The sequence below is a fragment of the Corylus avellana genome, chromosome 1 (assembly GCF_965113065.1).
Source record: "Corylus avellana chromosome 1, dhCorAvel1.hap1.2, whole genome shotgun sequence".
NCBI classification, from domain to species: Eukaryota; Viridiplantae; Streptophyta; class Magnoliopsida; order Fagales; family Betulaceae; genus Corylus; species Corylus avellana.
Window position 1 is genome coordinate 19,759,273 of NC_142490.1, and position 25,451 is coordinate 19,784,723.

General features: G+C 35.0%; 3 protein-coding genes and 1 pseudogene across 5 annotated transcripts; all 4 read left to right on the forward strand.

Moving 5' to 3' along the window:
* The first annotated feature begins 22 nt into the window (after positions 1–22).
* On the forward strand, positions 23–5,813 carry LOC132169368 (protein NRT1/ PTR FAMILY 4.5-like; annotated as a pseudogene).
* Positions 5,814–7,310: 1,497 nt separating this feature from the next.
* On the forward strand, positions 7,311–9,789 carry LOC132172295 (oil body-associated protein 2C). The gene is made up of 4 exons (XM_059583768.2): positions 7,311–7,652; positions 8,576–8,658; positions 8,749–8,863; positions 9,179–9,789. Exons 1-4 carry the CDS (start codon positions 7,367–7,369, stop codon positions 9,433–9,435), a joined length of 741 nt encoding a protein of 246 aa, XP_059439751.2. The 5' UTR covers positions 7,311–7,366; the 3' UTR covers positions 9,436–9,789.
* A 3,185-nt stretch (positions 9,790–12,974) lies between these two features.
* Positions 12,975–14,205, forward strand: LOC132171839 (cyclic phosphodiesterase). Its single transcript, XM_059583245.2, has 3 exons — positions 12,975–13,434; positions 13,504–13,558; positions 13,707–14,205. The coding sequence occupies exons 1-3, from the start codon at positions 12,982–12,984 to the stop codon at positions 13,910–13,912; spliced, it is 714 nt and encodes a 237-aa protein (XP_059439228.2). The 5' UTR covers positions 12,975–12,981; the 3' UTR covers positions 13,913–14,205.
* A 6,095-nt stretch (positions 14,206–20,300) lies between these two features.
* On the forward strand, positions 20,301–25,240 carry LOC132171838 (cyclic phosphodiesterase). 3 transcript variants are annotated; one of them, XM_088519403.1, is made up of 5 exons: positions 20,301–20,819; positions 20,896–20,950; positions 21,099–21,299; positions 24,752–24,817; positions 25,061–25,237. In XM_088519403.1, exons 1-4 carry the CDS (start codon positions 20,331–20,333, stop codon positions 24,775–24,777), a joined length of 771 nt encoding a protein of 256 aa, XP_088375529.1. In that variant the 5' UTR covers positions 20,301–20,330; the 3' UTR covers positions 24,778–24,817; positions 25,061–25,237. The 3 variants fall into 3 exon arrangements, with proteins under 3 accessions (XP_088375529.1, XP_088375528.1, XP_059439226.2); XM_088519402.1 differs by having other exon boundaries at positions 24,752–25,240; XM_059583243.2 differs by lacking the exons at positions 24,752–24,817; positions 25,061–25,237 and having other exon boundaries at positions 20,308–20,819; positions 21,099–21,537.
* The last annotated feature ends 211 nt before the right edge of the window (positions 25,241–25,451 follow it).

Sequence of the window (25,451 nt, forward strand, 5' to 3'; positions counted from 1 at the left end):
GTTTCAATCTATCTTTACCTGAATGAAGCAACGGATCATAGATTCACATGAGTACACAAATCTGACAGACATGTCAAATGTTGCCACGTTGCGCCTGTGTCATCATACATGCTTGTTTCTTTGATTGGTGGGCTGATAAATATTGTCCCCCATATTCAAGAAGAAAAAGCAAGTAAATAAAAGATGAATACTACTATTCATATTAGAATTTCACACCAACTTTACATCGTGTTTAAATGGATTTTCGTGTCAAGTATTTAATATAAAATAAAAAATATTAACCATTTAATATAAAGCTGATATAAAAATCTAGTGTGAGGAATACCGTTACGCTAATAAAATTAAAAGGAGGCATGCTTTTAATTTATTTCCATAGGTTGGAATAAGCTTTGGATTTACTTCATCACTTTCAAGTGGGTTGGCTACCTCTCACGAAGGTACAACAAATTAAGATGACAATATGCCCACCAACACCACCAATATTCTACCAAAAGGAAAAAATAAGAGGATGATGCTCCCCCTTGGCTTTACGAAATTGAAAAATCTCACTAGAATACAATCTTGAACACATTTTTTTTTTTTTTTTTTTAAATTGGCAGAAATAAAAAATTATGAGCAACTTCTCAGAGTTCCAAGGATTCATATCGTGCATGCATGCATAAATATTCCTCTACTTTTTTATTTTTTATTTTTTAAATAAAGTCGAAAGCAAAATTACTTCATGTTGTACAAATTAAAAAGCAACAACAAAAAAAAAAAAAATACAAAATCAGTCCCCGTGATTTACTTAATTTACAATTAACTTCATGTGGTATCGAAATAAACTCAGAGATCTTTGAGATATGAAAAAAAAAAAAAAATAGTTTCTATAGTCAAATTCCGTCTAATAATTTAACATATTTCATTATTAGTGCGACACTTACTTAATTAAACAGAACACATGTCATAGTTTTGTTGGCTCTAACGTTTCACGTTATCGAAATCTGTTAAGTTAGTAGACATAATTTCACCGTAAGGACTAAATTATTTTTCTGGCATACTTCAGAGACCTTTGAGTTCATTTTAAAACCATAGGGAGTTCAATGCAAATCAGGCAATAAATCACATAGACTGATTTTTCATTTTTCCCTAAAAAGTATCATAATTAATTTACTAGTATTAAGCATTCAAAAACCCAACCATTTCTTGAAAGGCTCCTCGGAATCTTTCTCCCAGAGAGACGGCAATTAATTTTCAGCAAAAGACAAACAAGCATAATTCAGGATGTTTAGGTCATAGGAATTGGTCAATATATATACAAATGAACCACAATCTTAATTAGCACCAAGGACCAAAAGTGTACTCTAGCTAGTAGCCATGGTCTTTTGTTCTTCCATCTCTTCAATGTGTCTTCACATATTATTTTCTTGTTTTAGCCTTAATCAACTATCTTTTTTTGGTTTCTTTGTAGGAGAAGCCTGAGCTCGTTGCAGGAAAGGTGGATTGGAAGGGCAAAGCAGCTGTGAAGAACAAACATGGAGGAGCCAGAACAGCTTTGCTCATACTAGGTAAAAAATCTAACTTATATATATAGTTTGCATGCAGGGTGGTTGTTTACATACATATCTAGTTACAACTCTTTCTCATCATCAGCTTGTGAAACTACAGGAAAAACTTTACTTAATTACCACTCTTGATCTTTCATCGTTTTTTCAATTATATCCTTAAACTTTAAAAAGTATCAATTTAATGTATCCATCTTTCACTTTTTTTTCAATTTCATCAATCCATTAGGATTTTCCATTAAATCATGTCAAAATTTCAAAAATACCCTATTTTTTTTTCATAGATTCTGGCATGGGTATTTTTACTTTTTCAAATTCCGTTAAATCCTTGTGATTTTTCTTTTCCTACAAAAAAAGGAGGGGTATTTTTAGAATTGTTACACTCCTCCGATCCGCTCAGAGGATTGATACTTTTAAAAGTTTAAAGATATGATGATTACAAAAGTGACAAAAGATGAGGGATGATAAGTGAAGTTTTCGGGAAACTATATTTAGAATCCATATTACAACATCCTCATGAGCTTTGGTTAAAGCAGCTTTCCATGGATGTTGTTTTACTTGTAGTGACGTTTGGTTTTGAGAACATCTTGGCATTGGCGGTGAACTTGGTTACATACTTCAGTGGGGTGATGCACTTGGAACTTGCCGATGCGGCTAACCAACTGACCAACTTCTTGGGCGCCATGCACATTCTCACCATTCTGGCAGCACTCCTTGTAGATGCTTATACCGGCAGATTCAGAGCTGTTCTCATTGCAGGATTCCTGGAGTTTGCGGTATGCTTTAAATCCTCCATCCATGCACCCTCATCATCTCCCTCAATAAAAATAACTATTATAGGTGAATGATTAAAAGTTATAACTCAAAGTTTATACGGAAAACTTTACTTAACGTCCTGAACTTTCATTACATTTTTAATTTATTGTATCGAATTTTTTATATTTTACAATTTCTCCAATCCATTAAAATTTTCTATTAAATACTAACGGACGCCATCGAAATTACCAAAATATTCCTGATTTTATTTTTTTAAAAAAATAAGAAAATAAAAGAAAAATAAAATAAAATAAAAATCTTTGACACTACCCAGGGCAGCTAGTTCCTAATGTGACCCATGGGTCAAGTTTGACTTTTAATTAAGGGTAATTTGAAATTTTATAAAATTTTCATGGTTCATTTCATTCGTTTGTCATATAATTTAACCCTAAACCCAAGAAATGCTAAAAGTCACTCTTGTGTCCTTTTTGTGTCACTCTAAAAATGATGTGGCTTATAAAATCATCATTATGATTATAATTGATCAAATAGTAATTTTAGAAGCCACATCATTCTTGGAGTGACACAAGAGTGACTTCTAGCATTACTCAACTCTAATAGGAGGAGTACATATATTTTCTACAAGTCACTCTTGTGTCATTCTAACAATGAAGTGATTTTTAAAATCACAATTTGATTAAAATTCAATAATGATCAATCACAAGCCCAATAGTAATTTTAAAAACTACATCATTTCTGGAGTAATGAAAGTTCAAAGAAATTTATATTTTATCTTCAAGAAACGGAGACGGTCTCAAAATATATGCTAAATATTTGTGTATATATATATATTGTTTTTTAATTTTTGCAGGGATTTGCAGCATTGGCACTACAAGCTCACTATCCCAGGCTCAAGCCCCCACCATGCAACATCTTTGATCAAGCTTCTAGATGTGCGAAAATTGGTGGTGGCAATGCTGTGGTCCTCTATGTTGCTCTATATTTGCTGGCTGCAGGTTCTGCTGGAGTCAAAGCTGCATTGCCATCACATGGTGCTGATCAATTTGATGAAAAAGACCCAAAAGAAGCAAGGCAAATGTCCAGCTTCTTCAACTGCCTTTTACTAGCAGTGTGTGTTGGTGGTGCTGTCAGCTTCACACTAATTGTGTGGAACCAAGATAAGAGAGGATGGGACTGGGGCTTTGGGATCTCTTCCATTGCCATATTATTGGCTGTGATTATCTTTTCCACAGGGCTGCCATTGTACAGAATTCAAATTATTCAACGAACTAGCTCCATCATTAGTATTATGCAGGTTTGCCAATCAAATCTTAGACCCTTCTGCTAGTTGTACCTAAAGAAAAGTTGGATCACCTTTTTCTGTGCTTATGGTGTATTTGCCATTGCGATTTCATAGACAAAAAGTGTGATTCTAAACCAAATTGCAGAAAATTGATTGTTTGGGATTATCTGCATTTTCAAATCATAGGTAAACTATGATTTTTAAGGCCAAACATTGAGTTTGTCAAACGCTTAATTGCGTTTTTAAAAATCACTTTTTCAAATCGCGCTTTTTGAAATCGGAAACCCAAACGGATTGTTAATCAATATCTTCCTTACCTCTATAGATACTGCCAAATATGTGCTGGTCTAATCCTAAAACAAGGGTTTAAATGCATGGATCAAAGTTAATTTATTTACTTTCTTCTCTCTCTCTTTTTTCAGGTATATGTTGCAGCCATTCGAAACAGAAATCTTCACCTTCCTGAGGATCATACAGAGCTCTATGAGATTCATAAGTACAAGGAAGCTACTGTGGAAGCAGAGTTTTTACCTCACAGAGATGTTTTCAGGTTCTATCCCAATCTTTGATTTGCACTAAATTAGTTGGTAATTTTTTTAAGTTACAACTTGGAAACTTGATACAAACCCAACACGAAATTAGTTGGTTAGGGTTGAACGGGGTCTGACTTGTTTAATATAATGGATTATATTAGGTTGACCTATATAGTTGTTGAAAATTGGAAACTACAAACCCTAAGAGAGAACACGGAAAAGGAAGAGAAACATACACTTAATTAATGGAGCACTTTGTAATCTTTTATTCAACTTGATAAAATAACGTGCTTACATGGGTATTTATAGGATACAAATGATTCTTCTAATTTTTTCACATTAACTTCATTCATTTACATCTCATATAATTCTTATGTAACTCTTATGTAAAATAACTATTGAAATACCAAAAGACATAACATCTTCAAGTTACTTGGATATGAAATATGAAAAGACTCAAATAAATGTTATTAAAATTAAGTTTATTATTCAACAATAGTCTTATACATATCCTCAATGCGATCCGAACCTAACATGCAACATAAGAGCTGACCATTTTTTATATGACCTGCAAAACCCAATACAAATTTAGTTGGTTAGGGTTGAAGGTTCTGATCTATTTAATTAAATAGGTCGGATTATGATTAACCTACATAGTCTTATACTCATACTTCAATAAAATCTGAATTTGACATACAAACACGAATTGCCACCCCTTAAGTAGATGTTCCTATTTCCTATACATTAACTCATTTCCATTAACATTCATGCTATGATCCAATGAAGGTTTTTAGACAAAGCAGCCATCCAACCAACGTCTACATGGCAGGATGGTAGAGCAGAGGCTGCAAATCCATGGAAACTTTGTAGGGTGACTCAAGTGGAAAATGCCAAGATACTACTAGCTAGGCATGGTTCCGATTTTTGGCTGCACAATAATCATGATACTCTCTCTGCCTTGCTCAGCTCCAAACCTTCTCAGTCCATCAAGGTCTCACCATGAACACATACCTCACAAAATCTTTGCACATCCCACCTGCCACCCTCCCTATAATCCCAATTGTGTTCATGATCATCATAATCCCTTTCTACGACCAGATTTTTGTTCCCTTTGCACGAAAAATCACCGGCATCCCGACAGGGATCACGCACTTGCAGCGTGTTGGAGTTGGCCTAATTCTCTCATCCATGTCCATGGCCGTGGCTGCAACTATTGAAGTGAAGAGAAAAGGAGTAGCAAGAGACCACAGCATGCTTGATGCAATCCCAGTTGTGCAGCCATTGCCCATCAGCACATTATGGCTATCATTTCAGTACTTCATATTTGGAATTGCAGACTTGTTTACATACATTGGGCTGCTGGAATTTTTCTATTCAGAGGCACCAAAGGGCCTTAAATCCTTCTCAAGTTGCTTCCTCTGGAGCTCCATGGCGCTAGGATATTTTTTCAGCACCATACTTGTGAAAATAGTGAATGGTGCAACAAAGAATGTTACAAGAAGTACTGGAGGTTGGTTAGCAGGAAACAATATCAACAGGAACCATTTAAAACTCTTCTACTGGCTGCTTTCTATAGTGAGCTTGATCAACTTCTCTATCTACTTGTTTGTAGCTAAGAGGTACAAGTACAGGCCTCAGAATCCAGTGGAGTCAAATGAGAACAGCACCAAGGCATGAGCAAAAGCAAATTTAGTCTAATTAAAGTGGTGATACTGCAAAGATTGCAAATGATGACTTGGGGTTTTCTAATATTCTACTTTTTTTTTTTCCTTTTTTTTTTCTTTTTTTTTTTTTTTTCTTTTTTGCCTTTTTTTAGGGGGTTCGGGACATGCATGTATCCTATTCATCAATGAACTTCAAGTGTGGCATGATGCCAATGCATCTATAATTCCCCCCCACCCAAAAGAAAAAAAAAATGAAAACCAATGCATTCTAAATTTCTTTTCTTCCTTATTACTATAATTATTGTTATAATAATGATAATGATAATAACAAATTTAAAACCTTTTGTTTGATGAGTTGTTTGATATTGCAATTTATATCTGGTACCCACATTTAACCTTTAATTTGAGAGAAATTTTATTTATCAGACTTTCGTATAGCTGCAGACAACCATGCATGATGTTGTGATATTGAAAATCAACCATTGAATTTTTATTTTCTTTTACAATTATTGATTCAATGGTTTATTTCCACTATCATATCATCATAGTTAGCATTACTAAGAAAATTATACAAATGAAATTATGAACATTTTTGGGATTAAAGAATGAATGAATCTCGTCTCCGGCCCCTTCCTTTCCTTAATTTGTTTTGCTCATTAAAAAATAATAATAATAATGAATGAGTCTCATTGGTATTAGCCATTTTTCAGATTGAGATTCTATGCAATATCTAGGGTATGCATTGCATAGAATGTGTTGTAAATGTACACTAGCTTGTGAGGTTTGTGTCATACATTGTAAAGTATAAAAAAAATAATTAGTAATTAATATACCTAAGTGGATCTAAACCCAACTTAGGATTTTGGACTAGAAGTATTGTCCTAATTAATATGTATATTAACTTATTATTGTTGAACTCCTTAGTGTCTCTCTCCTTCATTCTCTTGGAGTATGAGTAATACTCTTGGTTTGTAAAGGACTTACGCATGAAAGGAGTTGGGTCAATGTGAAAGATTTAATGTTAAACGTAAAAGCCAGACTCTTTTTTCTATTTTGCTTATGTATCATTAATGATACATAACCAAAAAACAAAAATAAAGAAAATAGATTTTAAAAGGGATCTAAATTTTCAGTAATTTGCTATTTGAATTACTAATAATTTAGATATTAAATAAAAAAGAATTTATATAAAACTCACATGTCCAAATAAATAAATAGACCGCTCAAAACTTACTTAACGAGATAAATCCCACAAAAATTTTCTCATATTTATTATTAAATTGTTAAACAATAAAATTATTTAAATCTCTATCCTCTCAAGGAGTGAAACCCAAGTGCACTCATGCCAAGATGTCATCCCAGCAGCCCAAGTGTCCGACCAAATTCTCCGGTTGGCGTCTCACTTTCAGCAGCCGCAGACACCTCAACTCACATGCATGTCTACGTGGCAACCTCGTACCTCACCACGTACGTTCTCCATCAACTCTCTCGATCTCTCTTTATAAACACACCTCGATCCCGAGAGAGAGACAGAGGGAGAGATATTGGAGCATACTACGTCGTTTCATGGCGTCAAGCGACAAGTCACCGAGTCCTATGCCGTCCGGTACCGACCACCCCAGGCCGCCTGGGCAGCCGATGACGGTGGAGCAGCACATGATAGACAAGGGCGCGCAATTGGTTCAGTCCCTGAAGCCGGTGAAGCAGATGAACCAGCACGTCTGCACCTTCGCCTTGTACAGCCACGACATGTCCCGCCAGATTGAGACCCACCACTATGTCACACGTGTCAACCAGGACTTCTTACAGTGCGCTGTTTACGATTCCGATCACCCCCGCGCCCGTCTCATCGGTCTAACTTCTAACCCCATCTCTTTATTTTGGTAAAGTAATGGTTAAGTGATTAAATTTAGGACTAAAATTTTTTCCAAACTAATTTGATAGAAATTTCATTCAACTTATTATAACAAGTGACAAGTGTAATCTCTCGCATGTTTTCTTTAATATTTTAACAGTCATTTATTATCATTTCACTAATTTAGAGAACATGATTCTAGTTATAGTACATGAGTATTTTTGTTTTTTCACTTTTTGATGAGACAAAAATACCCCTCCACAAAATGGAGAGTATCCTAATTCATAATTTAAGAATAAAAATATTAATTTTTTAGAAACCCTAATCTAAGGACCAAAATATTAATTTTTTAGAAACTCAAAAATGACACTCACTTATTAGAGTAACTTGAATGAAATTTCCTCTAAATTGGTTTAGAGGAAATTTGTGTTCTTAAATTTATCAATTCCTATCGGCTTAAGTTTTTGAGATAACTGGTGACTCTGACCAATTCACCCAATTTAAATAATACATATTAAAAGGATAACCGGTGATTTAGCTTAAGTCATTAAATTTATCCCTTTCTATTGGCTTGAGCGATAACTGGTGATTTAACATTTTTTGGTTTATATTATATATGTATAAATAATCTGGGTATTCTAGCTCAGCCCGATTAAATTTTCAAAACACCATGCAAAGCGTCATCTTTATACGGGTTGGATAAAGATATGGAGTTTTTGTTCTGAGTGTAATTTCAAGAAATTGTTTGCGGTCAAAGGGGTTGAATTTTGGACATGATGCTTTATGAGGCATAGAGTCAAGTCACTTGCTACTCGAGCCAACATTCGTATTAAATTTTCAGTTCCGATTTGATTTTGTACGTACCCAATGAAATTAAAGAGAAAGGTTGTGATTTTAGCTTCCAAGTTTTTGTTCCACAGGCGTTGAATATATAGTATCCGATAGGATATTTGAAGCTTTGCCTCCGGATGAGCAGAAGTTGTGGCACTCTCATGCCTATGAGGTTGTACTTGAAGCCCTAATCCTTAGATTTCCATTTTTTTTTTTTCCTGCTATGAAGTGCTTTTGATGATCATGAATTTGCACGATCCAGATCAAGTCAGGCCTTTGTGTCAATCCCCGAGTTCCAGGAATGATAGAGAAACCAGAACTCGAAAATATGGCCAAAACATACGGCAAATTCTGGTGCACATGGCAGGTTGATAGAGGTGATGAGCAAGTGCTTAAAATTTATTTAGCATTACTCTTTTATGGCATGTTTATTCTGGAGCGTCTGTCTTTATTTCAAAGCTTCCTTAAGTTTATAGGAAATGCTAAATTTAATTATTTAATTATTTAATTTATATAATAATTAAATAAAATATTTAATTGAAATGAAAGTGTGTGACACATATAAGCTAAATTATTTCTTATTTGAAATAAAGTTCTCTGATATTAGGAATAAATTTAATCATTTAATTAAAAAAAAAAATATTTGATTGGTGTTACTAATTAATTTTGAGGTGGGTGCATGAATTAATTAGGCGACAAGCTCCCACTGGGTGCACCTGCTTTGATGATATCTCCACAACCGGTGAACCTGGGACAGATCTCACCGGAGCTGGTCCATAGGAGGGATAACAAGTACAACATCTCAACAAAGGTACTGAGGGATTCGAGGGTGGAGATTGCAGAGCCAGAGTGGATCAATCCTCAAGCGGACTACTGGAAACAGGACGGGAAGGGTTTCGCCATTGACATCAAGTTCACAGATATGAAATTAAGGGCACCATTTCCCTGAACGTGGTGAATCTTTGCTGGGTCTCTACACTTGGTTCGTAGCTGACACATAAAGTGGGGCGGAGCCAAAGTACTCTCTGGCCTATAGGTGAAACCAAGACACCCTAATTAAAAAAAGAAAAAGAAAAAAGTATTAATACATATGTTAAATATGTACGTAGTGTAGTTAAGTTAAGAGTGGTGTAAAGATTTACATGCAGTATATGGATTGTAATACTGGAATCAAGTATATGTTGTATGAATGGTGTATGTACGTGGACATGCGCATACATCAGGGTATGTTAAGGTAAATATAGTGTTAGCAGATTTTGCAGAATATATAAAGAAAATCTGTAACATGGGCAAGTTGATCAAACGGCAATGGCTATATATGCTGAATTTCTTTTTGAGACTTGATAAATGCTCCCAATTTACTAGATTTGAAGAGAGTCATCTAAAAGGAATACCTAAAATTCTCTTTGGTACTTCCAAAAGCCTTTCAAAATGTAGTACAAGGTTTTAAAATGTAGGATAAAATCTGAATTCTTGAACGTTGCTTTCCCTCTTTTTGTTTTGACTTGTATTAAATTAAATTAATAAGGGTAAACCTTATCAAGTGGGTTTTCCTTTAGGTTGGTTGTGTTATAGTCATTTTTTATTTATTTATTTTTTTTCTAATTAAAAAGGATAGGCCAGAGAGATCAATTGTGTTTATCTTACCTGAACGTAACGATAGTAGCACCTACTTGTTGGGAGCCACACAGGAAGGGCCTAGACAGGGGAACCGTAAGCATTCACTCAAATCTGACTGAGTCATAGCCTAATCACCTAGTCCTACTAGGGCAACAATAGGAATCCAAGACAGATAATACTAATCATGAATATGTGATGATTCTCCATTGCTAAGATTCGAACCTACACCCTAGTAATAGTGTCATTTCATTATTGGTTTACTAGGAGTTTATGCTCCAATTAACTTCTTTTGCGATCATAATTTCGCTAAACAGATTACTCACACTCTCCAATTCCTAGACGCTGGCATAAACATGCCACACATATTTTTTTCTTGAGATTACCAAACAGTTTATGCCACACATATTTTTTCTTGAGATTACCAAACAAAAATTTCCTCCAAGGGCAATCCCAATATTGGTTTAATATCCCACCAATAATTATCTTGTTTGATGTGTCAAAAATTGACTATACTAAATATATATGTTGCATGTTGGAAGGGTTGGGAGGGTTTCTTTGAATAAGAATAGAGTGTTCAATGATATTATGTTAACAAAAGGCGGGAGTTCGTATACAAGTACAGAAGCAACGAATTGTGCTAAACGCCTTTCCAATGAAAAGTTAAGGAGTTTTGATTCTTAAGCTTTAGTTGAGTTCTGAAATATATATATATACCAGATGTTAGGGAAATAAATCACTTAACCCCACCCAAACAGCCCGTTATGTGAAAAATAACCATAAATGCCTACTGCATGGAGAATAACTCTCACTACATGGACAACAATTTACCATTAATAAGACAACTTCAAACAATTACACCACTACATGGAAAGCAATTACACCATTAATCAGAAAACTTCAACCTAATTGTGTGATAATCATGGGCCGTGATTCTGAGAACGCCCGCGTGCTTAGCACGCCAGGCTATTTTCATTTTTTGTTTTTAATTTTTTAATATATATATATATTATCGTTACTATTTAACAATATTAGCATCGATAACGTCAAATTTGCTTTGTATTCTTTATAAATGCGACTATTTTTATTGTTTGAGTGGGTTGAATAAAATGAAATAACAGCTTCGTTAGCTCTACCTCCACCGCTGCTCATTTATGTTCCTTTCTCCACATCTGATTGTTCGGTTCCAATCCCCCTAGCCACAGCTCTGCCCTCCTCCTGAAGCTTTTGGATTTGGTTTTTTCAAAACCAGATCGTTTCAGAAAGTCCATCCTCATACACACCACTTCACTGTGCTCCTAGGCTCCTTTGCTTTCCTCTGCCACTGCTAGCTACGTCTTTATCTGGCCACCACGTGCCAACGAGTGAATCTCACTCGTTGGCGCATGCTGCACATGCACCTTCAAGTGCATTTCACTCACTAGCGCGTGTCCCACACACGCCGACGTAAGGATACCATTTCACCGTGTGTGGCAACTCCATCTTTCCTTAATTCCAACTGCCCCTTGTCACTGCAACTGGTCTTTTGGGTGGGCCACAGCCTTTCAACGATTATTGACAATGCGTGGTCTTCACGCGCCTACCATTCGTTGGTGCTACTTTCTATGGGTTTTTTTATTTTTTTTTTATTATTTTTTTTTTTTTCACTTCTCCCTGTATTTTCTTGTTTTCTGTGTTGTAGCTAGTTGTCTCCCTATTTGCATTTGGTTTATTCTTGTGTTGGAGATGTTTTTGTGCTAGCCTTTTTTTCTTTTTTCGACAATGCTACTTCCCCCTCAACTGACTACCGATTGTCATATTTGTTATTTTCAACCGACTATTGATGGTCGTGTTGTTTGTCTTGATGGGGTTTAACGAGGATTGAAAAGTATTTTGAGGGTTATGTCAATGTCTGTGTCCTATACATTAATGATTCAGATAGGATTGAAGGGTCTCGAGATGGTCATGCTCCCTTATATCCCTTACTAGTTCGTAGTTTGTTTTGTTTACGAAACTTTGCCTACATTTATTGTCTTATTTTGGTTGTACCTACCTCTTACTTTGATGAGCCGAGTCATTTATTTAACTCATTCTTAAACTGAGTTAGGATGGCTCTATCCCATTTGTTTTTTTTTGTTTTTTTTTTTTTGACATGTCTGTACAAGAGGGGGGAGGGGAATTCGAACTAGTGACCTCCACTTCATTAAGTGTGGTCCGAGCCGATTGAGCTACCTCTTGGGGACGTCCCATTTATTTTTTATTTTCATGTAATATCCCTTTTCCCTTCCCATATTGAATATAAAGAAAAGGCCTATTTGGTCCATCCACTTTGGATCTAAAGCATTGCAGAAAATATATGTTTAGTGGGAGAATGGTAATACAAACATGCCGGTTGGCTGAAAATTTTTGTTGTTTTGAAGCAAATTTGGGGAGACATTGACTAGGGTGGTAGTATATTTCTCCCTACATATATAACACTAACCATTCTTCATTAGACTATATTTCGAGTACTAGTTGTAAAACAAAAATCTAAATTTCTTATTTGAAATAATCACCACACAGATAAAAAAAAAAAAATCTAATAAAATTTTCACTGAGTTGACATGTTCTATCTATCATTATAGACGCTAAAATATAAAGAAACATTTTTCTTATTATTAAAGTAATGCTATAAATTATATTTTCATCTTATAATGATAATGTAACAGTTAAATATTAAAATAAAAAAATTAACTTATAAAATTAGTTAGAACTCTCGTGTCAACATTTTAAGATAATTATAAGATAAAAATATAATATTTAGCGTTATTCCCGGTATACATTCTCTCTTATTCCCACCATGTCTAGCACATATCCTTATTCCATGTGCCATCCACATAAGGTGCCACATGCCACTCCCATGTTCTCTTCCAACCCAATCATATTCAACTCTTCAACGCCGCCCTCTTTCCCAATAAACCTTAACGCCCCAAAATCTATTCCACGTCAGCTTTCTGAAACGCCCAAATCTTCCAAGACTCTCCGGCTTTGTCTTCTCATGGCCAACCCAGAGACAGCCAAGGTGGAGGTGGAGGTGGAGGAGGAGGAGGAGAAGCACGCGTATTCCGTGTGGGCGCTCCCACCGGACGACGTGGCAACCCGGCTGAAGAAGCTGATGGACAGCCTACGATCCGAGTTCGGCGGGCCCCACTTCGAGCCCCACATCACGGTCGTCGGGGCCATCAGTTTGACGCCGGACGACGCGCTTCGCAGATTCCGATCGGCGTGCGACGGCGTCAAGGCCTACGCTGCCTCCGTGGATCGTGTCGCCTTTTATCAGTGTGTTTTGCTCCTCGTCCATCCAACGGCTGAGGTAATTTTGTCTCATTTTTTTTTTCTTTTAATTAATCATAAAAAAAATTATTATTACCTTTTGTTTCAGGTAGTGGAAACTAGGGCACATTGCAATGGGCATTTCGGATTCAAGACATCTACTCGTAAGTAAACAAATTTAAATTTAATTAATAATGTTGGAAAATTTTAAATTTGTGCTTGAAAAATAGTACAACTTATATATGTTATCAACTAATAAATCACTAATTATCTAAAAAATATAAATTAATAAAGTTTAAACAATTTGTGCAGCTTACAAGCCACATTTGAGCCTCCTTTATGGGGATCTGACAGAAGAGGAGAAGAAGAAAGCTGAAGAAAAAGCTAACATCTTTGATGAAAGCATTAGGAGCCTGAGCTTCCAAGTTACTCGTCTTGCATTATACAAAACTGACACTGAAGACAAAACTCTCAAATCCTGGGAGAAAATTGCCGAATGCAACCTTACCTCAAGTTAGCTTCTTCTTCTTCTTCTTCTTCTTCTTCTTCTTCATGTTTCAAAAGCTTCATAATCATGCTTTTTGGTTTGTAATAATTAAGGATCATGGTGTTCCTATGCTCCTTCTTCATCCTTTTTGTTTGTAAACTCCTGTTCTGCTTTTTCTTCTGTCATTGTCTGTAATTATGGTGAACTATGGTAGACTCTTCCCTTGCACTAGGATTTTGATTTATAAGAAATTTGGGGTCCAATAAGTTATCTACATTTTGAGGAAATTACTTCCCGCAATACATGGATTGCGATGTACATCAATTATCTGTCCAAAATTGTTAGGTAATGCAAGAGAGTACATATATGATACTCACTTGCCTAAAAAAATAGTGGGCCGCTTTATCACCTACCCATATAAATTTCGTATGAGCTCTTTCACAAAAGGTAAAGGAAAAGTAAAAGAAAAGTCTAGAGAGTGGAGGGAGCTTCTTTCCCTAGAAAGTGTTTGAATAGTTCAGTATGGTCAGCTTCTTGGCCTACTTCATAAACCGCATTGTATGGCCTATTTCTAGGCTTGTTCAAGATCTAGAAGACCGAGTCATTTTTTTGCCCATTTCCTATTTACTGTTATTATTTTTGGCATTGTATTTTCATTTGGATTTGTTGTTGGGGAGCTCACCCTCTCTCGGTTTTTTGTTTCCTTGTAACCCTTTCTCCGTTTGATTAGGATAAGTTTCAAATATGTCTCTTTTATATATCTTCATCTAAAATTGACACTTTCACTTGTAACCCCATTTCCTTAGAGATGAAGGTGTTGAGAGCTGTTTTTCTTACTCTCAGTCCACATCAATCCATTTTAAGGCCTAAACAAAGTACCAAAACAGAAATTCTTTGCAATAATTCACATGCCCATGGCTTATTTCACCTCTTAATTGGTTTTTCCTCAACCATAAATCAAGTCCATGAGTTATTTGATGGGGGAAGAAAGAAAATTGTGGTTTGGAAGGCATAGAGGTGAACTAGCATTGTGTTGTATGCACAGATTGATTGGCTAATTAAATGTTAGCTTTGTTTCTTGACGATTGACTAATACCCTCTCTCAAGTATTTCCAACCATTAATGCACTTTAAAGAGTCTAAATCTTTAGAGAAGTACTGGACCAGGTGACTAATCACCCTCTTCTTTTTCCTTTATTTTATCCACACAACCTTATTCCCTTCTCTTAGAGCATGTTTGAGATTGCGTTTAAGAAATAAAACTTTTAAGTCAAAAAAATATATTTTGGTAAAAACTTCATTTTTAAGTTTTTACCAAAAATACGTTTTGATCATTTTTAGAGTAAAAAAGTCAAAGAAGTTCTTTTTGAATTTTTTACAAAATATGTCAGCTTTTATTTGGCATAACTTTTTAAGTACTAAAAAGTACTTTTTAAACTTTCTAACGTAATTTCAAACATGCTCTTATTCTCTTTTTTTCAAATCATACTAAGGAGGATTGGTCCAAAACCCCAAGTAGACATACAGAGAGGGGAAGAGAGGAAATTTCCCATCTCCTTTATATTATTTCTAAAAGTTTTCCAAACTAAGGAAAATTTTAGAAAAATAAACATCTTAGTCAAAACTCAATTGAAAGCTTATTGAGGCACAAACATCACTTTATATTACTTTTGTTGTTATTAATGTTGTTGTAATTGTTGTTATTATTGGAATTAATATTAGGCTCATTTTCGCTTGTGTTCATATGAGCTTTTTTGCTTTGTGAAATCTTGGGTTTTAGTCCCTGTTTGGCAAAACCCCTCCTCCCTTTCTCCTCTCCTTATTTTCACTTCTCTCTAAAAAAAAACATTATCTTTTCAAAACTACTTTTTTTTTTTAATTTTCTCTTTTCCATCACAAAATTTAATATTTTATTTTATTTTTCTCAAATCAATCACTTATTATTATTTAAACAAAAACTCACAACAAAATTTTTTACCAAACACACCCTCAGTGGTTGTCACCAACCACCTTTAATTAGTGTCAATTCTAAGTTTGACTCCTTCTAACAAACAGGGTTGCTCATCCATCAACCTTTTTTTTGGGTTGTGAATTAATGGTGTTACCTAACCACCCTTTCATGGCCATGGCTGCTTTTTCCTTCTTCCTTTTCTTTTTCTTTTTCAATTTATTATTATTTATTGTCTTTTTGACAGAAAAGTTAATGAAGCCCTCACATTTAGGTAAAGTCCAAATTCCCATCTCACATCTATAAAATTAAAAATTGAGATCCTAAAATTAAAAAAAAAAAAAAATTAAAAAAAATGACATAAAATACTGGGAAATCTTGACCTAATTTTTCGCTACACACTTTAACAGAATATCTATTTTAACTATCTACTCTAATTAAATATTATTTTTCGGTATTATTTTATTATTTTTTATCATTTCTTTTTCTTTTTCCATAAAAAAGAGAGAGTAGGAGAGATAAAAGATTAAAAAAAAAAGAAGGGATAAATGCAAAATTAGTCTATGTGGTTGGCATAATTTACAAATCACTCATTGTGGTTTAAAAAATAATTTATAGGTCCTTAGGGTAGGCCAAAATAACATTTTACTCCATGAACTCATTTTTTGTTAAATGATTTAAAAGAAACCGTTTCATTTCCATCTCACACCCAATAAAAATAAGACACGTGTTCTTTTTTATTTATGTTTTTGAAAAATGATAAATAAGCTTTTTCATGTCATTTTGAGGCTCCAGCACACACTCTACATCAAATTAAATAAACATAATCCCTTTATATCTCCCTGTGCCGCCGTCGTCGTCTTCATCTTCCCCACCGATTCATTGTCCATGCCGTCGTCTTCATCTTCCCCACCGATTCTTGCGTCCATCTCCAGGTGAGCTATTGGGTTTTGTAGCATGACTGAAATCGCCACCAGAGAATCGCCAGAAATGACACGACGGTAAGCCACCTTGCTTTGAAGCTTTTTTACTTCTGTTTTTAAGATTTTGAGCATCTTCATTTTCGGAGTAGTGTATTTAAAATGCAGGATTTTAAATGTTATAAGAGCTCGATGATTCCGAGGGACTTGAGAAATTTTGACATTAGTACGTGAAGAGTGAGGTGATGATGTTCAAATGCAATCAAAAAGAGAACTCATAATGCTACGAAACCCAATAGCTCACCTGGAAATAATCGGTGGGGAAGATGAAGACGACGGTATGGCCGGTGAATCGGTGGAGAAGATATGAAATTAAAGGCACCATTTCCCTGAACGTGATGAATCCTGACTGGGTCTCTACGCTTGGTTCGTAGCTGACACATAAAGTGTGGCAGAGTCGGGGTACTCCCTGGCCTATAGGTGAAACCAGGACATCCTGATTAAAAAAGAAAGAAAGTATTAATACATATGTTAACCATGTACATAGTGTAGTTAATTAAGTTAAGAGTGGTGTAAAGATATATATGCAATATATGGATTGTAATACTGGAATCAATTATATATATATATATATATATATATATATATATATATGTTGTATGCATGGTGTATGTGTACATGCGCATACATCAGGGTATGTTAAGGTAAATATAGCGTTAGCAGATTTTGCAGAATATATAAAGAAAATCTGTAACATGGGCAAGTTCATCAATGGGCAATGGCTATGTATGCTGAATTTCTTTTTGAGACTTGGTAAATGCTCCCAATTTACTAGATTTGAAGAGAGTCATCTAGAAGGAATACCTAAAATTCTCTTTGGTACTTCCAAAAGTCTTCCAAAATGTAGGATAAAATCTGATTTCTTGAACGTTGCTTTCTCTCTTTTTGTTTTGACTTGTATTAAATTAAATTAATAACCGTAAACCTTATCAAGTGGCCGGGTTTTCCTTTAGGTTAGTTGTGTTATAGTCATTTTTTATTTATTTATTTTTCCTAATTAGAAAGGGTAGGCTTGAAAGATCAATTGTAACTATTCTATCTAGGCGTGACGATAGTAGCACCTACTTGTTGGGAGCCGCACAAGAGGGGCATAGACGGGGAACCACAGGCGCTTCCTTAAATCCAACTGAGCCATAACCTGGCCCAGTCGTACTATGGCATCAATAAAAATCTAGGCGGCTAATACTAATCAGACATATGTGATAATTCTTCACTGCGGAGATTCGAACCCACACCCTAACAATAGTGTCATTTCATTATTGGTTTATTAGGAATCAAACCCACACCCTAGTAATAGTGTCATTTCATTATTGGTTTATTAGGAGTTTATGCTCCAATAAACTTCTTTTGCGATCAGTATTTCGCTAAACAATTTACTCGCACTCTCCAATTCCTAGACACTGGCATAATTCCACAAATATTTTTTCTTGACATTACCAAACAAAAATTTCCTCGAAAGGCAATCCCAATATAGGTTCTTCTTACAGTGTTGATATGAATTTCATTGTAAATGCTACTAAGTAAGGAAAGAATGAAGGAAAGAAAGATAAGAAATGGAAAGATGAGAAGAAGTGGAAATGTTTATTGAACAAACGAGTAACTTCGAAGGTTATTCAACTTCCTAAACATATTCGAGAATGCCAATCTTCTAGTTCACAATGAACAACATGGCTATCAAGATACCTATTACGTTCTCATTCAAGCTATTTATACATCCTCCCGCAACTAACACTTCAACTAACTCTCAACTAACTAAACTGTATTATAACCTTTTCAACTAACTAAACTATATTACCTCTTCAAAGCACCTTGCTCACAAGGTGCGCTTGAAATAAAGCCAAGCTCCATTCCTTTGCTGGCAGCCTTTGAAGCACTTCAAAATTCAATCATGACAGAAGCTCTAGATGTGATCCACTCTCTAGATGCCCGTGCTCCTTGAGATTGGAACTCATGAGGTGGAATCTCGCACACAACTCTACTGGGCCACTAGCCATCTATCTTTCTTGCATTCCCATTTGCAATAACTAAACTGTATTATAACCTTCTCAACTAACTAAACTATTTTATAACAGTACCTATTACACTTGAATATCCCACCAATAATTATCTAGTTTGATGTGTCAAAAATTGACTATACTAAATATGTTGCATGTTGCAAGGGTTGGGAGGGTTTCTTTGAATAAGAATAGAGTGTTCAATGATATTATGTTAACAAAAGATGGGAGTTTGTATACAAGTACAAAAGCAACGAATTGTGCTAAACGACATTCCAATGAAAAGTGAAGGAGTTTTGATTCTGTAAGATTTAGTTGAGTTCTGAAATATATATATATATATATACACACACACCAGATGTTAGGGAAATAAATCACTTAACCCCACCCAAACAGCATGTTATGTGAAAAATAACTATAAATGCCTACTACATGGAGAATAACTATATTTGCATTTGGTTTATTCTTGTGTTGAAGACGTTTTTGTGCTAGCCTTTTTTTCTTTTGTCTTTTTTCGACAATGCTACTCCCCTCTCAATTGACTACTAATTGTCATGGTTGTTACCTTCAACTGACTATTGATGGTCATGTTGTTTATCCGGATGGGTTCAGCGAGGATTGAAAAGTATTTCAAGGGTTATGCCCATACCTGTGTCCCATGCATTAATGATTCGGATAGTGTTAAAGGGTCTCGAGATGGTCATGCCCCTTTATGTCCCTTACTAGTTCGTAGTTTATTTCGTTTACAAAACTTTGCCTACATTTATTGTTTTTTTTTGTTGTTGTACCTACTTGTTACTTTGATGAGCCGAGTCATTTATTTAACCCATTCTCAAACTTTGTAAGGATGGTTTTGTCCCATTTGTTTTTTATTTTCATGTAATTTCTCTCTTCCCTTCCCATATATATATATAAGACCTATTGGGTCCGTCTACTTTGGATCTAAAGCATTGCAGAAAATATGTCTAGTGGGACAATGGTAATACTAATACAAGCATGCCGGTTGGCTGAAAATTTTTGTTGTTTTGAAGCAAATTTGGGGAGACATTGACTACTTTTCCCACATCCCTAAATATATAACACTAACCATTCTCCATTAGACTATATTTCGAGTACTTGCTGTAAAAGAAAAATCTAAATTTCTTATTTGAAAAAATCACCACACCAAAAAAAAAGGGTAATAAATTTCTTTGCATTTGACATCTATTTTACGTATATTTTTACTAAGTTGACATGTTTTATTTGCCATTATAGACGCTAAAATACACAAAAATATTTTTCTTATAATTAAAGTAATTTTATAAATTATATTTTTATCTTATAATGATAATGTGACAATTTCAACTAACAGTTGAATCCTGTTAAAATAAAAAGATTAACCTATAAAATTAGTTAGAATTCTCGTGTCAACATTCCAAAATAATTATAAGATAAAAATATAATATTTAGTGTTATTCTCCATATACATTCTCTCTTATTCCCACCATCTCTAGCACATATCCTTATTCCATGTGCCATTCCACATAAGATGCCATCATGCCACACACCACTCCCCTGTCCTTCCAACCAAATCATATTCAACTCTTCGACGCCCCCCTCTTTCCCAATAAACCTTAACGCCCCAAAATCTATTCCACGTCAGCTTTCTGAAACGCCCAAATCGTATTTTCCAAGACTCCAGCTTTGTCTTCCCATGGCCAACCCAGAAGCAGCCAAGGTGGAGGTGGAGGAGGAGGAGGAGGAGAAGCACGTGTATTCCGTGTGGGCGCTTCCACCGGACGACGTGGCAGCCCGGCTGAAGAAGCTGATGGGCGGCCTACGATCCGAGTTCGGCGGGCCCCACTTCGAGCCCCACATCACGGTCGTTGGGGCAATCAGTTTGAAGCCGGACGACGCGCTTCGCAGGTTCCGATCGGCGTGCGACGGCGTCAAGGCCTACGCTGCCTCCGTGGATCGTGTCGCCACCGGGTCCTTCTTTTATCAGTGTGTTTTGCTCCTCGTCCATCCAACGGCTGAGGTAATTTTGTCTCATTTTTTTTTTCTTTTAATTAATCATTAAAAAAAAAAAAAAAAATTATTACCTTTTGTTTCAGGTAGTGGAAACTAGTGCACATTGCAATGGGCATTTTGGATACAAGACATCTATTCGTAAGTAAACAAATTTAAATTTAATTAATAATGTTGGAAAATTTTAAATTTGTGGTTGAAAAATCATACAACTCATATAGTTTATCAACTAATAAATCACTAATTATCTAAAAAATATAAATTAATAAAGTTTAAACAATTTGTGCAGCTTACAAGCCACATTTGAGCCTCCTTTATGGGGATCTGACAGAAGAGGAGAAGAAGAAAGCTGAAGAAAAAGCTAACATCTTTGATGAAAGCATTAGGAGCCTGAGCTTCCAAGTTACTCGTCTTGCATTATACAAAACAGACACTGAAGACAAAACTCTCAAATCCTGGGAGAAAATTGCCGAATGCAACCTTACCTCAAGTTAGCTTCTTCTTCTCCTTCTTCTTCATGTTTCAAAAGCTTCATAATCATGCTTTTTGGTTTGTAATAATTAAGGATCATGGTGTTCCTCTGCTTCTTCTTCATCCTTTTTGTTTGTAAACTCCTGTTCTGGTTTTTCTTCTGTCATTGTCTGTAATTATGGTGAACTATGGTAGACTCTTCCCTTGCACTAGGATTTTGATTTATAAGAAATTTGGGGTCCAATAAGTTATCAACATTTTGAGGAAATTACTTCCCGTAATACATGGATTGGGATGTACATCAATTATTTGTCCAAATTGTTAGGTAATGCAAGAGAGTACATATATGATAGTCACTTGCCTAAAAAATAGTGGGGGCCGCTCTATCACCTGCCCATATAAGTTTCGTATGAGCTCTTTCACAAAAGGTAAAAGAAAAGTAAAAGAAAAGTCTAGAGAGTGGAGGGAGCTTCTTTCCCTAGAAAGTGTTTGAATAGTTCAGTATGGTCAGCTTCTTGGCCTACTTCATAAACCGCATTGTATGGCCTATTTCTAGGCTTGTTCAAGATCTAGAAGACTGAGCCATTTTTTTAGCCCATTTCCTATTTACTGTTATTATTTCTGGCATTGTATTATTTTCATTTGGATTTGTTGTTGGGGAGTCCACCCTCTCTTGGTTTTTTGTTTCTTTGTAACCCTTTCTCTGTTTGATTGGGATAAGTTTGAAATCTGTCTCTTTTGTATGAGTTTCGGATGAATTCTCTCACAAAGAAGTAGAAGAAAAGTGTAGAGAGTGGAGGGAGCTTCTTTCCCTAGAAAGTGTTTGAATAGCTTTTGAATAGTTCCATATGGTCAGCTTCATGGCCTACTTCATAAACCGCATTGTATGGTTCATTTCTAGACTTGTCCAAGATCTAGAAGACTGAGCCATTTTTTTGGCCCATTTCCTATTTACTGTTATTATTTTTGGCATTGTATTTTCATTTGGATTTGTTGTTGGGGATCTCACCCTCTCTCGGTTTTTTGTTTCCTTGTAACCCTTTCTCCGTTTGATTAAGATAAGTTTCAAATCTGTCTCTTTTATATATCTTCATCTAAAATTGAAACTTTCACTTGTAACCCCATTTACTTAGAGATGAAGGTGTTGAGAGCTGTTTTTCTTACTCTCAGTCCACATCAATCCATTTTAAGGCCTAAACAAAGTACCAAAACAGAAATTCTTTGCAATAATTCACATGCCCATGGCTTATTTCACCTCTTAATTGGTTTTTCCTCAACCATAAATCAAGTCCATGAGTTATTTGATGGGGGAAGAAAGAAAATTGTGGTTTGGAAGGCATAGAGGTGAACTAGCATTGTGTTGTATGCACAGATTGATTGGCTAATTAAATGTTAGCTTTGTTTCTTGACTCTCAAGTGTTTCCAACCATTAATGCACTTTAAAGAGCCTAAATCTTTAGAGAAGTACTGGACCAGGTGATCTGATTAACCAAATAGACTAGTCATTTTTAGCAAACAACATGTTTCTTACCTACCCACCAGGTTGCACGCTCCTTAAAAGGAAGGATGGCGACACACTATTCCCTTTTCTTTTTTCTTTATTTTATCTACACAACCTTTTTTCCTTCTCATAGAGCATGTTTGAGACTGTGTTTGAAAAATAAAGTTTTTAAGTCAAAAAATATTTTTTTGCAAAAGTTTTATTTTTAAGTTTTTGCCAAAAGTACGGTTTTACAATTTTTAGAGTAAAAAAGTTAAATAAGTTTTTTTTGAATTTTTTATGAAACATGCCAGCTTTTATTTGGCATAACTTGTTAAGTACTAAAAATACTTTTTAAACTTTCTAACGTAATTTCAAACATGCTCTTATTCTCTTTTTTCAAATCACACTAAGGAGGAGTGGTCCAAACCCCAAAATAGACATACAGAGAGGGGAAGAGAGGAAATTTCCCATCTCCTTTATATTATTTCTAAAAGTTTTCCAAACTAAGGAAAAATTTAGAAAAATAAACATCTTAGTCAAAACTCAGTTGAAAGCTTTTACCGAGGCACAAACACCACTTTATGTTACTATCGTTGTTATTGTTGTTGTAATTGTAGTTATTATTGGAATTAATATTAGGCTCATTTTCGCTTGTGTTCATATGAGCTTTTTGGCTTTGGGAAATCTTGGGTTTTAGTCCCCGTTTGGCAAAACCCTCCTCCCTTTCTCCTCTTCTTATTTTCACTTCTCTCTAACAAAAAAAAAAAAGAAAGAAATTATCTTTTCAAAACTACTTTTTTTTTTTTTTTTTAAAGCTTTTTGGCTTTGTGAAATCTTGGGTTTTAGTCCCCGTTTGGCAAACCCCTCCTCCCTTTCTCCTCTCCTTATTTTTCACTTCTCTCTAACAAAAAAAAAAAAATTATCTTTTCAAAACTACTTTTTTTTTTTTTTTTTCCTTCACTTTTCTCTCACAAAATTTTATATATATATATATAATCTCAAATCAATCGCTTCTTATTATTATTTAAACAAAAACTCACAACAAATTTTTTTTACCAAACACACCCTTAGTGGTAGTCACCAACCACCTTTAATTAATGTCAATTCTAAGTTTGACTCCTTCTAACAAACACGGTTGCTGTCATCCATCAACTTGTTTTTTCGGTTGTGAATTAATGGTGTTACCTAACCACCCTTTCATGGCCATGGCTGCTTTTTCCTTCTTCCTTTTCTTTTTCTTTTTCAATTTATTATTATTTATTGTCTTTTTGACAGAAAAGTTAATGAAGCCCTCACATTTAGGTAAAGTCCAAATTCCCATCTCACATCTATAAAATTAAAAATTGAGATCCTAAAATTTAAAAAATAAAAAATGACATAAAATACTGGGAAATCCTAACCTAATTTTTCGTTACACACTTTAACAGAATATCTATTTTAACTGTCTACTCTAATTAAATATTATTTTTCGGTATTATTTTATTATTTTTTATCATTTCTTTTTCTTTTCCCATAAAAAAGAGAGAGTAGGAGAGATAAAAGATTTTAAAAAATGGATAAATGCAAAATTGGTCAATATGGTTGGCATAATTTACAAATTACTCCCTATGGTTTAAAAAATAATTTATAAGTCCTTAAGATAGGCCAAAATAACATTTTACTTTTTGAATTCATTTTCTGTTAAATGATTTAAAAGAAACGGTTTCATTGACATCTCACACTCAATAAAAATAAGACACGTGTTCTTTTTTATTTATGCTTTTAAAAAATGACAAATAAGCTTTTTCACCTCATTTTGAGGCTCCAGCACACACTTCACGTCAAATTAAATAAATATAATCCCTTTATATCCCCCTATGCCGCCATCGTTGTCGTCTTCATCTTCCCCACCGATTCACTGTCCATGCCGTCATCTTCATCTTCCCCACCGATTCACTGTCCATGTCTTCGTTTTCATTTTCCCCACTGATTCTTGCGTCTATCTCTAGGTGAGCTGTTGGGTTTTGTAGCATGACTGAAATCGCCGCCAGAGAATCACCGAAAACGTCATGACAGTAAGCCAGCTTGCTTTGAAGCTTTTTTACTTCCGTTTTTAAGATTTTGGGCATCTTCATTTTCGAAGTAGTTTATTTAAAATGCAAGATTTTAAATGTTATAAGAGCTCGATGATTCCGAGCAACTTGAGAAATTTTGACATTAGATCATAGCGAATGCTATTTCTATTTACGTGAAGGGTGAGGGTGGTGATGTTCAAATGCAATCAAAAAGAGAACTCATAATGCTACGAAACCCAACAGCTCACCTGGAGATGGACGCAATAATCGGTGGGGAAGATGAAGACGACGGTATGGATAGTGAATCGATGGAGAAGATAAAGATGGCGGCGGTGGCACATTGAGATATAGAGGGATTATGTTTATTTAATTTGAAGTTAAGTGTGTGTTGAAGCCTCAAAATGACGTGGAAAAACTTATTTGTCATTTTTTAAGAGCATAATAAAAAATAACATGTGTCTTATTTTTATTGGGTGTGAGGTGGCAATGAAACAGTTTCTGTTAAGTCATTTAATGGAAAATGAGTTCAGTGAGTAAAATGTTATTTTGGCCTACCTTAGGGACCTATAAATTATTTTTTAAACCACAGGGAGTGATCTGTAAATTGAGCCAACCATAGGGACCAATTTTGCAT

Bases quoted from the DNA above. Each gene is read 5' to 3' on its own strand.
- LOC132172295 (XM_059583768.2), top strand. From the start codon at position 7,367: ATGGCGTCAAGCGACAAGTCACCGAGTCCTATGCCGTCCGGTACCGAC. The intron at 7,653-8,575 runs GTCTAACTTCTA...TTTGTTCCACAG, and splicing joins CCCCCGCGCCCGTCTCATCG to GCGTTGAATATATAGTATCC. The intron at 8,659-8,748 runs GTTGTACTTGAA...TGCACGATCCAG, and splicing joins GGCACTCTCATGCCTATGAG to ATCAAGTCAGGCCTTTGTGT.
- LOC132171839 (XM_059583245.2), top strand. From the start codon at position 12,982: ATGTTCTCTTCCAACCCAATCATATTCAACTCTTCAACGCCGCCCTCT. The intron at 13,435-13,503 runs GTAATTTTGTCT...CTTTTGTTTCAG, and splicing joins TCGTCCATCCAACGGCTGAG to GTAGTGGAAACTAGGGCACA. The intron at 13,559-13,706 runs GTAAGTAAACAA...CAATTTGTGCAG, and splicing joins CGGATTCAAGACATCTACTC to CTTACAAGCCACATTTGAGC.
- LOC132171838 (XM_088519402.1), top strand. From the start codon at position 20,331: ATGCCATCATGCCACACACCACTCCCCTGTCCTTCCAACCAAATCATA. The intron at 20,951-21,098 runs GTAAGTAAACAA...CAATTTGTGCAG, and splicing joins TGGATACAAGACATCTATTC to CTTACAAGCCACATTTGAGC. The intron at 21,300-24,751 runs GTTAGCTTCTTC...GTCTATCTCTAG, and splicing joins CGAATGCAACCTTACCTCAA to GTGAGCTGTTGGGTTTTGTA.